At 47.1% G+C, this 17,500-nt stretch overlaps 1 protein-coding gene across 5 annotated transcripts in view; it reads right to left on the reverse strand.

Moving 5' to 3' along the window:
• Positions 1–17,500, reverse strand: part of LOC143292527 (uncharacterized) — a 138,321-nt gene that overhangs the window by 58,088 nt on the left and 62,733 nt on the right. For 3 of the 5 annotated variants that reach the window (XM_076602891.1, XM_076602892.1, XM_076602890.1), the window contains 4 exons: positions 13,492–14,103; positions 12,134–12,356; positions 8,996–9,158; positions 7,155–7,482 (listed from right to left, as the gene is read on the reverse strand). In XM_076602891.1, coding sequence (XP_076459006.1) covers positions 7,155–7,482; positions 8,996–9,158; positions 12,134–12,356; positions 13,492–14,103 — 1,326 coding nt within the window. The remainder of the gene's footprint in view (positions 1–7,154; positions 7,483–8,995; positions 9,159–12,133; positions 12,357–13,491; positions 14,104–17,500) is intronic. The other 2 variants (XM_076602893.1, XM_076602894.1) reach the window with 2 other exon arrangements.

Genomic DNA, 17,500 nt, shown 5'->3' on the forward strand with positions numbered 1-17,500 from the left:
TGGCATGATGATTCAGTTACGGCCACCGCTCGCGGCTCCTGCAGCTGACCTTCACAGAGCACTGACGCTAAAGCTGACTCGTCACATCAGTTTGACTTGACTGACACGACTTCCGCTTGAGGAAAAAATTACCAATACCAATCAGCTACCCAACCAAGCAACTGTCTGAGTGTGAATGTGTGCCTGCCTGAAATCTGAATGAATGACACAGGAAACGAATGATGAGTGCCCAATGGCAACCGTTAGTCGGCTGTACCCAGGCAGGCAGCCTGTTGTGCAAACGACCCCGTATTTGTAAAGCGCTAAGAGCTTGGTCTCCGACCGAAGATAGGCGCTATTTAAGTATCCATATCATTCATTCATTCATCATTCTGTTACAGCCTATGTTTGTCTGGAATGGAATAGGGAACCAAAATGTAAAGTTCTTCTTTCCGTTACACGACCAACATCGACTTGCCGATGGCTCTGTCGTGGTTCATGCATGCTGGGTATTTTCGTGTCTCCATAACCCACCGAACACTGACATGAGTTACAGGATCTTTAACGTGCGTATTTGATCTTGTGCGTGCAGTGCGTATACACACGAAGGGGGTTCAGGCACTAGCAGGTCTGCACATATATTGACCTGGTAGATCGGAAAAATCTCCACCCTTTACCCACCAGGCACCGTTACCGTGATTCGAACCTGGGACCCTCAGATTGAAAGTGCAACGCTTAAACCACTCGGCTATTGCGCCCGTTGAGTTGAGTGTATGACCTGAATGATCGATCACACACTGGTTGACATTGACGACTGACAACGTTAAGGTCCCACTCCCCATCCACACCTTTGCTATGGCCTACGTGGTACGGAGGGGCGGGAGGGATGGTGCCGGGACTCTTGACCAACGATGCCTTCTGAACTTGAATGTGAGATCTTTGAGCACACTTTCTGTTCCCTGTGTGGTGGTGGTGAAGGTCTGGAGGAAGAACTACGCAACTACAGGCAATAACGCTGCCCTGTCTGGGTATATATATATGAACACCTGGCTGCTGCTGACTTATATTAGGGCTTTCCAGTCTAACGTCATGCTGAATTCTGCCTGTCTGACTCACTCCTTCCCACTGACTCCACTCTCGATGCAGCTGCTGCAGTGCTGTGATGCTGACGCGAGCAGTTATCGTTCCTGACTCGCTGGCTTCCTGTAGCAGCCATCGAGCTCAGTGGTAGCAGCCCTTCCACCACCCCCTTCCCCCACCCACCCACCCCCACCCCACCCCAACACACACTTCCCTAATTCTCTCCCCTTCCCGCCCCACTTCTCACTCCATCCATCAGTCGTCTTTTCTGGGCCAATCCCACACTCACTTCGAAATGAAACTTTAAAGTTTCTTTTTTTCCTTTCTTTCTATGCCACCGCCCCACGCTCCTCCTTCTGGTTCTAGCTGTGGCAGTGTTTAGTATGATTTCACGCGATCTTTCAGTGGCACTGTAGTTCTCAGCCTTCCCTGAACTGAAACAAGCACACCTGAGGTCGCCGGCCGGCCAGCCTACAACAGAGAAACACCTTTGGAGGTGGACACAGAGTTCTGCACATGTGTGTTAGATTAGGTCGCCACTTGGGAGAGAGTGATAGGAGGGTGGGTGGGGGGCGGAAGAGGGAGGTGACGGTGCACAGAGAGAGAGAGAGAGAGAGAGAGAGAGAGAGAGAGGTGGGGGTGTCTATACTGGGGGTTAAAGTGCACGACTGAGCGCTGCTGGAAGGTGTTCTAGCTTTGTTTATCTGCGGCGTCGATCAAGTTAATTCAAGGTGTTTTCTACTCGGACCGAATTTGAAAGAGTTTTCCCTCCAGTCCGCTCTGCTACTATTGAAAATACACTCACGGTTATGCACGCGCGCGACCCAGCAGTGACACACACACACGCACACATGCGCCCGGTGCGCGCGCGCGCCCGCGAACTTGAAACTAAGGTGCGCACAGTATATTTTCATTCACTGGCCAAACACGTCAGTACGCACACTCCCACCTTTCCTCATATGACCTTTTGCCAGCCAACACTTCTCAGTGGCCCAAACACTCACAACCACTCTTCTCTCTCTCTCTCTGTCAGCTCTTTCAAGTCTGGCCTCAAAACCCACCTCTTCCCAAGACAGCCTCCCTTCCCTGCCCCTTCTTTGTTTTTCAGGTGTGTTTTTTTATTTTTATTTTTTATTTTTTAGTCTAGACTGACTGGTGTGAAAGCGCTTTGATTTGTCTCTGCACAAGATTCAGCGCTATATGAATACTAGTTATTATTATTATTATTATTATCATCATCATTATACATATATAATATACATACATATATAGAGAGAGATCTGGACAGACAGATATATAGATAGACATCAAATTATACAGATATATATAATATGCATACATATATATACTAGTGAGAGAGATCTAGACAGATAGACAGACATCAATGCTCACAATCTCATGTATTCTCTCCCTCTCTCTCTCTGGTCGTCACGCTGACAGAGAAACGGGAGATAGGGAGGAGGATGGAGAGAACTGAGATGTCCTCTCGACATGATAGAATGCCTCTCAGTAACAGGTGTAAGCAAGAACCGTTCGGCGGACTGGAACTTCTCCCTACTGACATCTCAGTCATGCTCACCAACAGTAGCTGGCTGCTTGTTCCATTACAATCACCTGCTTTCCGGGAAACTCCCGGGTACTTCTTCTGCTTCTTCTGCATTCGTGGGCTGCAACTCCCACGTTCACTTGCATGTACACGAGTGGGCTTTTACGTGCAGGACCGTTTTTACCCCGCCATGTAGGCAGCCACACTCCGCTTTCGGGGGTGTGCATGCTGGGTATGTTCTTGTTTCCATAACCCTCCGAACGCTGACATGGATTACAGGATCTTTAACGTGCGTATTAGATCTTCTGCATGCGTTTACACACGAAGGGGATTCAGGCAGTAAGCAGGTCTGCACATATGTTGACCTGGGAAATCGTAAAAATCTCCACTCTTTACCCACCAGGCGCCGTCACCGTGATTCGAACCCGTGACCCTCAGACTGAAAGTCCAACGCTTTAACCACTCCATTGTTCCATTACAATCACCTGCTTTCGGGAAACTCCCGGGTACGATTTTGTGTGTGTCTTTCCTTCTTAGTTTTTTCTTTTAAGTATAGATGTACAAATCTTATATAAGTAGCGACGTTTTCGTTAAAAAAAACCCAACCAAAACCAAAAACAACCCCCCCCCCAAAAAAAACAAAACAAAACAAAACAAAAAAAACAAAGCAAAAAAAAAACAAACAAACAAAAAACAGTGTTGTGGAATGCTCAAAAATATGTTGTGTCTACTTACTTTTTGTTGTTGAAAATTCAGTTTACTTGAACGTAAACCGATTCTAAAAATAAAACAGTAACACATAATACATAATTAAACCATGATCCGTTGACAGTGTAAAGTTCAAAGCCTGCCCGAGTGTTGGTTGGTTCTGGAGATTTCGCCCCATCTCACAGAGAGGTGTGAGGGGAGGAGGCCGGGAAGAAGGGGGACGGGGAAATGGGGGGGGGTGGAAGGGTCCGTTGGTCTTTGCAGTCCAAAAAAGGAAGGCAACTCATCACTGGAACGACTGGGTTGTTGCCTCCCCTCCCTGAGGCCTTACTTCATGCTGAACTCAACCCGGCTGCTGACACACGAAACCATCGCCTTGACAACAAACGGAAATTAAAAAAAAAAGAAAAAAAAAGTGGAACTGGAAACCATCAATATGTAGAGTTAAAAGAACAAAATATCCCCCTCCCTTGAAATTCAAGCTGCAAGGCAATGAACAGCATCACTGAGGGGGGAAAAAAGTGGGGGGGGGGAGGGGACGGGTTTCTATAAAAAGCACTTTGCAGGCAAATACCTGAATACCGCGAGTAGAGAGAGGGAAAACCCGGCCACACACTGACGAGAGATAGTGGGAGATAAGAGGGGAAGTAAAGGGGATGGGTGCCGGGATGATGTTGTGAGAGCTGTGGTGTAGTGTGGGATGATGATACCACAGATACACAAGCCACTGATTCTGAGAGGCTGCAGCACTGAATCAGGATGATGGACGATGAGGCAGAGCCGGGGCAGGGCAGATAACCTGATGTGACCATGCTATACCAGGCTGCTGTTTAAAAGCCAGCAGAAGCAGCAGCAGCCACCGACGCGACCCCAGGCCGTATACCTAGTGATACCAGCCTCCTCTGTGTGTGTGTGTGTGTGTGGGTGTGGGTGGGTGTCGGTGTGTGTGTGTGTGGAGGAATTCGAAACCTGCGCCTCCTCTTAGGGTCCTGATAACTGGGAAAGAAACAGGGGGGAAGTGTGTGGGGGCGGCGGATGGGGGGTGGGTGTGGGGGTGGGGGGGGAGAGCGAGACAAAGTGGGGAGGGAGGAGACAAGGGAGTGCCAATCGGAAGGAGGTGAGGAGAGAGAGAGAGAGAGAGAGAGAGAGAGAGAGAGAAAGAGAGAGAGAGAGAGAGAGAGAGAGAGAAAGAGAGAGAGAAAGAGAGAGAGAGAGAGAGAGAGAGAGAGAGAGAATGAAAGAGATAATGCACATGTGTCACTGTGTGTGTGTGTGAGTGAGTGAGTGAGTGTGTGTGTGTGTGTGTGTGTGTGTGTGTGTGTGTGTGTGCGTGCGCGCGCGCGCGCGTGCCCAGTGCGTGCGTCCTCAAGTTACACGCATGTATGAGAAAAAACACAGAGAGAGAGAAAGAGACCCCATACCAGACAGAATCCTGGCTGAAACTTGCACAAAGGCAATCCTGGAAATCGGAGGAGGGGGGGAGGGGGGGGAGGGGGGGCGGCCGGGGGTGGTGGTGGTGGAGGACATGGGGGGGTTAAAGGGTAGCAAAACTGAAGACTGACGTCAAAGCCCAAAATAGCAACGGCAACAGGAGCAGCAGCGGTTGAACATCACTATCAGTCAGGCATTTGCAGGCTCTCTGGCTAGCAAACAGGAATGATGCGAGTTGCCGTGCAGTGTGAGTTGTTGTGTGTATGTGTATACACTTCCTTGCCTCGACACTGGCACTTCCTGAGAAAAGGATGTTGCATTCCTCAGTGAACAGCTGACAACAGGATCCGCCGTTATACTGAAACGATGTTATCTTTATTAATGTGTACGCGCATTACCCGATGGTCGAAAAAACGTGCAGTCATGTGTACACTACATTGTAGTGTAGTGTAGTGTAGTGTAGTGTAGTGCATGTGTACGCCGTGCGTGCGTGTGTGAGTGAGAGTGTGGTGTGGTATGTACGTACTATGTCAGTGTGTGTCACGGTGTGTGTGTGTGTGTGTGTGTGTGTGTGTGTGTGTGCGATTCTTGTTTCATCCACGGCTGAATCTGTTCCTCAGTCTTTCCACAACACCTCGACTCAGTGCTGACATAGTCGGACTTTTGGATCTTCAGCACATGTGTATTCCACCTCATTCATACATTTGTTCCCGAAGGCGTTTAGAGAATACTTGAAAATCAGTTTGACTCGGGGCCCCTGTCCCACACACCGACAAACCACTCGGCTTTCACTGATGCTGGAGAGCCAAGCCACTAGTGCTGACAACTAACCGACCAACCACGCTGAGCAAGAACTGAACAAGAAGCCACGTACGAACCTGTCAGTCAGCCTGGCCAGCCAAACTTCCAGCCAACAACCATCCACTCACTCTCCCGACGAATCCAGAACCATCATTAAGGCCAAGCTGCAGGACAAGTGGAAGCAGCAGCATTCATGCCACAACACAGCAGACCCGTATTACCTGCTGACTCGTCGAGAGCAGGTAGCTATTTTCAGGCTCAGGACAGGCCACAACTGCCTGAAACACCACCTATACACGAAACTCCGTATCGGCGACACAGAGCAGTGCCTCTGCAGAACAGGCAGCCAGACAACAGAACATCTGCTGCAGTCCTGCCCGCTCCACCAAGCGCTCCGAGAGAAAACCTGGCCCGACCCAATCGCAGCGGCCCGGAAGCTCTACGGAGGACTGGAGGACCTGCGACGTACTGCCGCCTTCGTCGAGGAGACGGGGGAATCCATCTGATAAATGACGAACGAGACAACAACAACTCTCCCGACGAACTAGCCAACTAAAACATATACTGATATTTCTGAAGAAGAGAGAAGAAGAAGAGAAGAAGGAAGGAAGGAAGGAAGGAAGGAAAGAAAGAAACAAGAAAGAAGAAGAAGCAGAAGAACAAGCAATCACACTCACAATCTGTTGACATTAGTTGGACAGGATCTAGGACAGGACAGAACAAGAGAGGACAGGACAGAACAAGAGAGGACAGGACAGAACAAGAGAGGACAGGACAGAACAAGAGAGGACAGGACAGAGAGGACAGGACAGAACAAGAGAGGACAGGACAGAACAAGAGAGGACAGGACAGAACAAGAGAGGACAGGACAGAGAGGACAGGGCAGAACAAGAGAGGACAGGACAGAACAAGAGAGGACAGGACAGAGAGGACAGGACAGAACAAGAGAGGAAAGGACAGAGAGGACAGGACAGAACAAGAGAGGACAGGACAGAACAAGAGAGGACAGCACAGAACAAGAGAGGACAGGACAGAAGATAGGACAGCACAGAACAAGAGAGGACAGGACAGAAGATAGGACAGCACAGAACAAGAGAGGACAGGACAGGACGGAACAAGAGGGGACAGGACAGAACAAGAGAGGACAGGACAGAACAAGAAAGGACAGGACAGGACAGAACAAGAGAGGACAGGACAGGACAGAACAAGAGAGGACAGGACAGAACAAGAGAGAAAAAGACAGGAGGGAGGACAGCACAGGACAGAACAGGACAGAACAGGACATAACAGACCAACATAACATAAACCAATGATCTTGTAAATAAACCAAATTTTAAAAAAAAAACCCAAACCAAACCAAAAGTACATGTTAATGACAAGAAAAGTCAGACAACATAGGGACAAACAAAGACACATAACTCAGACCCCAAATACCCCCGCCCCTCCCCCCCAAAAAACCCCACACCAACAACAACAGCTACAAAAACTCTCTTGGTTTCAGAGATAAAAATGAAGTAAGAATTAGAAAAAACACCAACAAAAGAAAGAAACCAACTAACAAAGTACAAAACCCAAACCACCACGACCGGCACCCAAACAGCAGACTCACCTCCTATGATGACGCCAGGAGGGAGGACAGGGGCCTGGGTCCTCGGGGGCCAGACAACGGTGGGGACCACGTAGGTCGGCCGCACGTTCTGGATGAGAGCCAGGTACCTGTCGTCCGGGACGTAGGTCCGGTAGGCGTTGTAGAACTGCAGGCCGTCCACGATGGTGTTGGCGTAGGTGCCAGAGTCCTCCGACAGGGGTCTGCCCACGTAGGTCCTCCAGTCGTCGTTGTAGTAAGGGTTCCTCACCCGCGGGTAGGTCTCGTAGGCCACCCTTCTGCCGTTGATGTACATGGTCAGGCCTTGGGTGGGGTGCCAGGCCAGCTCCACCTGCGGGGTGGGCAATTGGATGGAGGAGAAACGATGATGATGATGATGATGATGATGATGATGATGATAATGATGATGATGGTGGTGGTGGTTTTGGTGGTTGTGGTTGTGGTGGTGATGGTGATGTTAAGCAACAGCAATAATGTCAACAATGTTTCACTGAGACAGAACAACATCAGTTATACAAACACTAACCAAACAAACAAATGGTGGTGGTGGTGATGTTGAGGAAAAGCAGTAATGTCAACAATGTTTCAGACAGAACAATATCAGATACAAAAAAACAAACAAACAAAAAGGACAATCAGAACGAACGATTTGCACCTTACTCAAAACAAATGAACAACAAATTTTGCTAGCTAAGAAAACATGAGAAGAAGAGAGGTTGGTAGTCACGTCTTGTTACAATCTCGCGTTCTTCAAAAAGTAGAACTGTGGTCAAACATCTACTCACAAGGTAATTCTCGTTTAACCTATCATTTTTCAGTATAGTGCGCTCTAAATAACTGACCAGCCCAATGAAAGAATTCTGTTTAACTCTTTCCATACGAACGGCGAAAGAGACGACGTTAACAGCGTTTCACCCCAATTACCATCATCAAAATATTGCAAGCGGAAGGCTCTTATACTGAAGACGTGAATGTTGACAAAGAATACCACAATTCTGACGACGGAAGCTAAAGGTTGGGGCATTCAGACACCCACTGGACATCCGAGGGGTCTGTGTAGAGATGAAGAGAGGACTGGCCGTACTGAGTGAGTTTATGTCCCGTCACATATGTCGGTGATAGAAATATTCATCCAGTTAACCTGTGTGACTACTTCTTCTTCGTTCGTGGACTGCAACTTCCACGTTCACTCGTATGTACACGAGTGGGCTTTTACGTGTATGACCGTTTTCAACCCGCCATGTAGGCAGCCATACTCCGTTTTCGGGGGTGACTACCAACTAACCCCCTTTGCATCTGAAATCGACCAGTCAAGTTGAAGGCTTCTCCTCGTTACCCCACACCCTTTTATATCTTTTAAATGCGTCTTTGTAAATTCATTTTTAATGACGAAAATAGTCTAGCATATGCAGATATTGTGCTCACACGAACATACGAACACACACACACACACTCACACACACACTACTACTACACCCATCCCCTCTCCTACACTCTCCCCGTAACATCTCTTGCCCCCCCCCCACCCCCACACACACACCCCCTGCTGCCACACCCACCCTCTCTCCCTCACTCTCCTCGTGACTTTCTCATGCCTCCCACACTCCGAACACACACACACACACACACACACACACACACACACACACACCCTGCTGCTACACCCATCCTCTCTCCCACACTCTCCTCGTGACTCTCTCATGCCTCCCACACCCCGAACACACACACACACACACACACACACACACATCCTCTCTCCCACACTCTCCCCATCACATCTACTGCCTCCCACATCCCGCTACTACTGTCTCCCCCACCGCGTCACGTGCAACAGTGCAACTGACCCGTGACCACTGCCCCTCCCGGAAGTCGGAGGTGTCCACGTTCCAGACACGGGTGGAGGTCTGCATCTCGGCGTGGAGACGTCCGTCCTTGTAGTACAGCTTGACCGGGAAGCTGTCCATGAAGTATGTGCCGTCCTCCAGCTTGTCAGGCCTGAGGGCGAACCTGAGGGAACGGAGGGGAGAGAGAAAGGGAAATGTATCATGCCTCAAGGCCATGGCAAGTCAGAGCTTGAAAGGAAGGGATTGGGGGGCGGGGGGGCGGGGGTGAGGAGGGGGGGGGGGCAAAGGGAAATGTATCAGACCTTACAGCAAGTCTGGAATCAGAGGGAGAGAAAGCTTACAGAGAAATGTATCAGGCCTCTGGCCAGAGCTCGAAAGAAGGGAAGTGGGATAGGGGTTGTAATGGGAAAGGTATCAAATGTTAGAGCAAATCTGGAAAGGAGGCAGGTGAGGAGGAGGCAGGTAAGGAAGTGAAATGTATCTGGCCTTAGAGCACACATGGAAAGAGGGAGGTGAGAAAGAGAAACGTGTCAGGCCTTTAGGGCCTATATGGAAAGAGATAGGTGAGGAAGGGAAATGTATCTGGTCTTGGAGCAAATCTGGTAAAGAGGGGAGAGAGAAAGGGAAATGAGTCAGGGCTTTGAGCAAATCTGTGCAGGAGGTTAGAGAAAGGGGAAAGTAACCTGGAAAGAGGGAGGTGAGAAAGGGAAAAGTATCAGGCCTTAGAGCAGGCCTGGAAAGAGGGAGGTGAGACAGGGAAATATATCAGGCCTTAGAACAGACCTGGAAAGAGGGAGGTGAGAAAGGGAAATGTATCGGGCCCTAGAGCAGATCTGGAAAGAGGGAGGTGAGAAAGGGAAATGCATCAGGCCTTAGAGTAGAACTGGAAAGAGGGAGGTGAGAAAGGGAAATGCATCAGGCCTTAGAGTAGAACTGGAAAGAGGGAGGTGAGAAAGGGAAATGCATCAGGCCTTAGAGTAGAACTGGAAAGAGGGAGGTGAGAAATGGAAATGTATCAGGCCTTAGAACAGACCTGGAAAGAGGGAGGTGAGAGAGGGAAATATATCAGGCCCTAGAGCAGATCTGGAAAGAGGGAGGTGAGAAAGGGAAATATATCAGGCCTTAGAGTAGAACTGGAAAGAGGGAGGTGAGAAAGGGAAATGCATCAGGCCTTAGAGTAGAACTGGAAAGAGGGAGGTGAGAAAGGGAAATGTATCAGGCCTTAGAGTAGAACTGGAAAGAGGGAGGTGAGGGAGGGAAATGTATCAGGCCTTAGAGTAGAACTGGAAAGAGGGAGGTGAGAAATGGAAATGCATCAGGCCTTAGAACAGACCTGGAAAGAGGGAGGTGAGAAAGGGAAATGTATCAGGCCTTAGAACAGACCTGGAAAGAGGGAGGTGAGAAAGGGAAATGTATCAGACCTCAGAACAGACCTGGAAAGAGGGAGGTGAGGGAGGGAAATGCATCAGGCCTTAGAGTAGAACTGGAAAGAGGGAGGTGAGAAAGGGAAATATATCAGGCCCTAGAGCAGGCCTGGAAAGAGGGAGGTGAGAAAGGGAAATGTATCAGACCTCAGAACAGACCTGGAAAGAGGGAGGTGAGGGAGGGAAATGCATCAGGCCTTAGAGTAGAACTGGAAAGAGGGAGGTGAGAAAGGGAAATATATCAGGCCCTAGAGCAGATCTGGAAAGAGGGAGGTGAGAAAGGGAAATATATCAGGCCTTAGAGTAGAACTGGAAAGAGGGAGGTGAGAAATGGAAATGCATCAGGCCTTAGAACAGACCTGGAAAGAGGGAGGTGAGGGAGGGAAATGTATCAGGCCTTAGAGTAGAACTGGAAAGAGGGAGGTGAGAAATAGAAATGCATCAGGCCTTAGAGTAGAACTGGAAAGAGGGAGGTGAGAAAGGGAAATATATCAGGCCTTAGAGTAGAACTGGAAAGAGGGAGGTGAGAAAAGGAAATGTATCAGGCCTTAGAGTAGAACTGGAAAGAGGGAGGTGAGGGAGGGAAATGTATCAGGCCTTAGAGTAGAACTGGAAAGAGGGAGGTGAGAAATGGAAATGCATCAGGCCTTAGAACAGACCTGGAAAGAGGGAGGTGAGAAATGGAAATGCATCAGGCCTTAGAGTAGAACTGGAAAGAGGGAGGTGAGAAATGGAAATGCATCAGGCCTTAGAGTAGAACTGGAAAGAGGGAGGTGAGAAAGGGAAATGTATCAGGCCTTAGAGTAGAACTGGAAAGAGGGAGGTGAGAAATGGAAATGCATCAGGCCATAGAGTAGAACTGGAAAGAGGGAGGTGAGAAAGGGAAATGTATCAGGCCTTAGAGTAGAACTGGAAAGAGGGAGGTGAGAAAGGGAAATGTATCAGGCCTTAGAGTAGAACTGGAAAGAGGGAGGTGAGAAAGGGAAATGCATCAGGCCTTAGAGTAGAACTGGAAAGAGGGAGGTGAGAAATGGAAATGTATCAGGCCTTAGAACAGACCTGGAAAGAGGGAGGTGAGAAATGGAAATGCATCAGGCCTTAGAGTAGAACTGGAAAGAGGGGGGTGAGAAAGGGAAATGTATCAGACCTTAGAACAGACCTGGAAAGAGGGAGGTGAGGGAGGGAATAGTATCAGGCCCTGGTGCAAACCTGGGTATAAGAAGGGAATGTGTCACTGGGAAACTTGGCTGGTAATAATGTCGCTATTTTTTTTCCCTTTCTTTTTCATGTAACTGTTAAAGGAAATCGGCTGCGTCGACATGTATTGGTTTCCATCCTTTACAGCTCTTCATGAATTAACTTTAGAGATCAGCGATTATGCTGCCATTGTGTAAATTGACTGTATACGTGGTTTTACTCTGTGTGTGTGTGTGTGTGTGTGTGTGTGTGTGTGTGTGTGTGTGTTGGTTTTATTTCCTTCCTGAACTCTATCAATCAGCATGCGTATATCTACGTGTGCCACTAATCTAAACAAAAATAAACAGAGCAAAGCAACAACAACAAAAAAAAACAAACAAAAAAACCAAACAAAACCCAAACCCTTAATCAACAGCCATAGATTATGCCAGTCCGCCCGCCAATCCGGTTTGTGAAACACAGAAAACTGAAACCCACTGCATGCACAAAAAAAAAAAAAAAAAAAAAGTCCTCATACCTGTAAGTGATGCCCTGTCTGCAGTTGTCCAGGTTGCCGTTACAGGTGAAGTTGTCCCCAAAGTCGAGGAACTGGGTTCGCCCATCCAGGTACAAGGCCTGGGTGTTCTGGGACAGCCCCGGGATCAGCCGGATCTCCCCGATGACATGAATGTGGCGATCCCGAACCGTCACGTAGCCGTCCTGGAAGTTGTCGAAGTTGATTCGCTGTGGTCTCACCTCGGCTGCATAAAAGGTTGAATATAGTGTGCTTGTCTGTACCAGGATAGCGAGGAGAGAGAGAGAGAGAGAGAGAGAGAGAGAGAGAGAGAGAGAGAGAGAGAGAGAGAGAGTGCATCTGTTGCTAAAACATTCATAATCACAAAATGGAACCGCAAAATATAAACACAATACTTAATTCCAATAAACGGAAGCTACAGCAATGAGTTCGCGAAGAAACAATGGATGGTGTTTCAAGCGAATTCAGCATGATTAAATCAGCTGTTGGTCTCAGCGCAGAGAGAATATAAGGAAGAAGGCAAGTAGAAAGGTGATGGAAAGAAAAGTAAATGAAGAGGCTGATGATGCATAATAACTTAAAGGTTGATACTACAAACAATCAACCAGGAAAAAAAAAGTTTACGAAGTTCATGCAGAGTATGGAATAATAATCACGATGGCCATCTAACATTAATGAACAGGCAGTGGTGATAGGCGTCTGGTTATCATTATCATAATGCCACCTACGATTCTAGATAGATTCTCCAGCCTTCACAACAACGATATGCTTTTGTGGTTAAATATCATGGGAGTGCCGTTCAACAGGTATGGGGAAAGCGGAACGAATATTCTTCATGGGTTGGTGCGAGGCACATTTGTAATTTTTACAACATTATATATTTGATAATCTAATTGAACAATTAAATACCTCTATAAGAAAGTGGCTGTGAAGATGCTGTAACCCTTGGTCAACATAGGGGATTTCCGTACTTATATTGAAATATCGAAAATTTAAAAAGAAAGAAGAGTGTAATGTGCGATTTAAAAACGCCAGGTTCAACCTTTGAGAAGAGTTACGATTAAGGAGAACTAATCTGGTTAACTCGAATGGTACTTCATGAAATGAATCAAAAACAAAATCTGTTTAATAATATATGATGCAACAAAATGCACATGTTTATGATACAGCAGCGTTTTGACATCCATGCAGCACCACAGATAATACAGGATGAAAACGAACACAGAGAAAAACAACTTTCTAGTTCAATTCTGATGTCTCTATGGCCGACTGTTTGCTGTGAAGACGGGGAATACATGGAAAGGTGTGGAGACTGCAGAAAGCCTGGCGACAAGAGAACCCACAGGGCGGCCGTCACTCACCTTGGTACCTGCCCGTGGTCCGCAGCTGATCCAGGTGATCATACCACACCTGTAACTCATCCGCCTGCATGTCAGCGGTCAGTCGCGCGTCCTGCAATCCCCGGCCCACGTACACGTGGTCAGAGGCCGGCTGGTCCCTCTGGGGGCGATCCACCCCCCGGGACACGTCCACCAGCTCGTCATCCAGGTACATGGACAGCCCCTTCTTCTGGTGCCAGGTCAGCGTGACCCGCTGCCATTCCCCGCTGCGGAACCTGGGCGTGCCCACGGTCCACTCCTTGCCCGCCGAGTAGAACTCCGCCTTCAGCTCCCCGTCCTCGTAGAAGAGCGAGTAGAAGGGCGCGGACAGGAAGTGCACGTTGTCCTGCAGGTCGTTGGGATGCAGCCAGACGGACAGGGTGAGGCCGTGCAGACACCTGTCCAGGTTGCCCAGGCAGGAGTCCAGATGGGAGCCCAGGTCCAGGTACTGGCCCTGCCCGTTGAGCTGCAGGGCCTGCCCCACGCGACCGGGCCCCAGCGAGGCGCCGTTCACTAAAAGCACGATGAAGCGCGGGTGGCTCAGGCGGTCGGCCTGAGCGCTTTCCATGGAGAAAACCTCATGGCCCTGTTCGTCTGCCCGAGCGTGCAGCCAGGCCACAGAGAAAGCGGCTAAGGTCAGAACATAGCCTACTAGTAACCACGGACATGCACTAGCGTCTCTGTCTACTACAGGAGACATGCTACCATAACGAGCTGCTGGTACGGCTATAGTGTCTTCACGAAAATTGACAGTGCTACTGTGTTTTGGACTAGCTGGCCAGACATGCAAATAGCCCTTGCTAGCGCTGTTAAAGTGCATCAGTGTAACGATAAGAATATGCTAGCATGTTAAAGTTATTTATAATAAAACATACATACACATATACACCGATAATGATATGCGAGTGCCGTTAATATAACGAATAATAAAATAACAACATAAAGGATACATGATATGCTAGCACTGTTAAAAGTTACTGCTAATAAAACATCACACAACGATAAGGTTATGCTATAAATTATGCCAGCGCCGTTAAAATTACTTTATATAAAAAAAACCCAAAACAATATGCAACAATAAGAATATACTAGCAAGTGTAAAGTTTCCTTTGTAATAACGGGGAGGTGGTGGGGGCGGGGGGGGGGGGGGGGGGGGGCGGATACAGGGGGGGGGGGGGGAGAAAAGATTTTGTCATCAAGCAAGAAACGCAAGACAACTCGGAGACTGTACATCTGTGTAATGGCGGTGTCGCATGCAAGTAACCTCTTTCACTGGACTTGGGAGAATGCTGGTTTGCTCACTTAGTTTTTGTATAGCAGTATCTCTCTCTCTCTCTCTCTCTATATATATATATATATATATATATATATATATATCATAGTTCATTGAATAACAACTTAAATGCCTATCACAACAATAGAAGAACACATAAATTACCGTACACTGCTACCGTATTTTGCGTCTCAATAAAATCTTATGTGGGGACGGTAGCTGTCTCTCACATTCTTCAAGATTGCACATTACCATAAAAATATAAAAACCAACAAAATAGACAAAACTAGTTGTTTTTTTTTCTTATTAAACTGCCCCACCCCCTAACACACGCACAAATTATATTGAGAGACATCAACGAGTATGATGTACCTTTCGGATAGTACCTCTGACTTAATCAAATTAATCAATAAAGTTCTGCTGAAGGTACTGAGGAAGATGCAGAGAGAGAGAGAGAGAGAGAGAGAGAGAGAGAGAGTACATAATAACAATATGCCAGATAATGATAAGAGATGCACCATACAATATGAATAATGCATATAAGGACTGCCAATAACATCATGCACATTCAACAATGGATTTTTATTCAGACTCTCTCTCTCCCTCCCTCTCTCTCTCTCTTTTATTCTCCTGTACCCGGCATACCTACACATTACAACTCGCATAAGAATACATCACTCTACGTATCATCATATTACATCACACTGCGTCTCGCGCGCGCAGGCAAACACACTTGGGGGGACTTGGGGGTGGGGGGTGGGAGGTGGAAGAAAATAGCATCAACAATATCAGTAAAAAAGGAGGAAAGAAAAAAACAGAGCACTGTTTCCAAACACGACATCTAAGTCTAAATGCCCTCCGTGTGTGTGCAACCATGCCATTTGTCTTTCGATATTTATTATTACTATTTTATTATTTTGTCCCCACATATTTGACTACAAATTGGGGAGTAGTGTTAGCAACCTGTGCACTTCACGATGTCAGATACCGCACCCCCTCCACATCCTCCCCCCCCCCCCCCACTCCCCGCCCTCTCTCTCGACGCACTTCTCACTTCCGGCCGTCCCCGCTCCACTATACCCCTGTCATTCCCCCCCCCCCCCCCCCCATGCTTTCCCTCCCCCCCCCCTCCCCTCCCCCAAACACCTCCCTCGTGTCTGCTCATCTGGATCTGAGCTTCTTTTTCATGACAGCCAACAAACTAATAAACCGGGTCTCGAACTGGCTGGAGAAGGAAGGTGCTGAGTGAAAAACTTGTTGGGCCGAGGACCACACACATACAGACACACACAGAAATACACACAGACGCAAGCACACACACACACACACACACACACACGTACACACGTAAACACACACTTCAAGATTTCAAGACCAAAGTACTGAACAACATGATCTTATGACACAAGCCAATAGTTCGGTTAACTCAACAATCACAATACATACCAATAAAACATACATGCTCGCTCGCGCGTGCGTGTCTGTACGTACGATGAACAAGGAAGAAGGGTAGGAGGGAGAAAAAGGAAATCAATGAGGTTACCAAGGAGAGGGTGGTCATCATCATTATATCGTCATCAAAACGATAAAAGAACAATAATACGTCACTACGGCAATGACGTAATCACCGACAGACAACAAGGTCACGACGTCATTAGAAACAACGAACTTTCGCTCTCTTCAATGACGAACACATTCACCATGATAATAAAAATCAAACGGCATCGAGAAGTATGACAGACACACAGAAAGCATGGGTACATGGCAACATTCAACACAATGTACTTTAAGAACACGTAGGCCACACAGCTCTGGCGAGAGCACATGAACATAATAGTTATAAGAAGAACGTGCTGAGAAGGCAAAAGAAGTACAAGAGCGTGCAAAAGGGAACCAAAAAGCACGTAGAATGCATGAGTACAATTGATATGATGACCACGAACAAAATATTAGTAACGAACGCGATGACAAGCATGGCAATGGAATGGTAACTTGCGCTCAAAATTGACTGGCTTCGATTGGACAGCATAGGAACGCGTAATGATGGAATTTGATACATTTCATTTGGAGCCAGAAGGGTATTTTCTTCTCTCTTTTTTTTTTTATTGAAAATGAACGCTGATGATTTTACATCCACGAGAGTTAGCTTAGAAAATGGAAAATGGCACTGATGAAAATGTCTAAATCAGTGTAGAAAATGACACTGATAAAAATGTCTAAATCAGTTTAGAAAATGGCACTGATGAAAATGTCTAAATCAGTTTAGAAAATGGAAAATGGTACTGATGCAAATGTCTAAATTTCATAATGCAATAAACGTAATTAAAAAAAAAAAAAAGAGAGAGAAAAAAGCACGATTGTTTATGGACATGAAAACTGATGCTATTTGAATGAAAAGGAATAGGCATATAGACATTTTTGTGGCAACAAAGTGATGTATTCTAGCTTCATGAAAAGGAAGCTGATAGTTTGGAAGGAAAATACAATAAACTGATGACTAGGCCCACTGCACTGCATGCATACCTAAATGAATAGTGATTCTTTGTTAGGAGAACTATATAGCCTAATTTGGACATGAATTATGGCATTGATGATTTTTCCCTTCGTGACATTTCAACATTCTTTGTACAGAAAGAACGTTGAGAAAAAAAAGCAGAAAACAACCTTCATGACTTGTAATAACGTCTTCGGAAATGAATGCTAATAATTCAAAAAGGA

This window comes from Babylonia areolata, chromosome 18, assembly GCF_041734735.1.
Source record: "Babylonia areolata isolate BAREFJ2019XMU chromosome 18, ASM4173473v1, whole genome shotgun sequence".
NCBI lineage: Eukaryota > Metazoa > Mollusca > Gastropoda > Neogastropoda > Buccinidae > Babylonia > Babylonia areolata.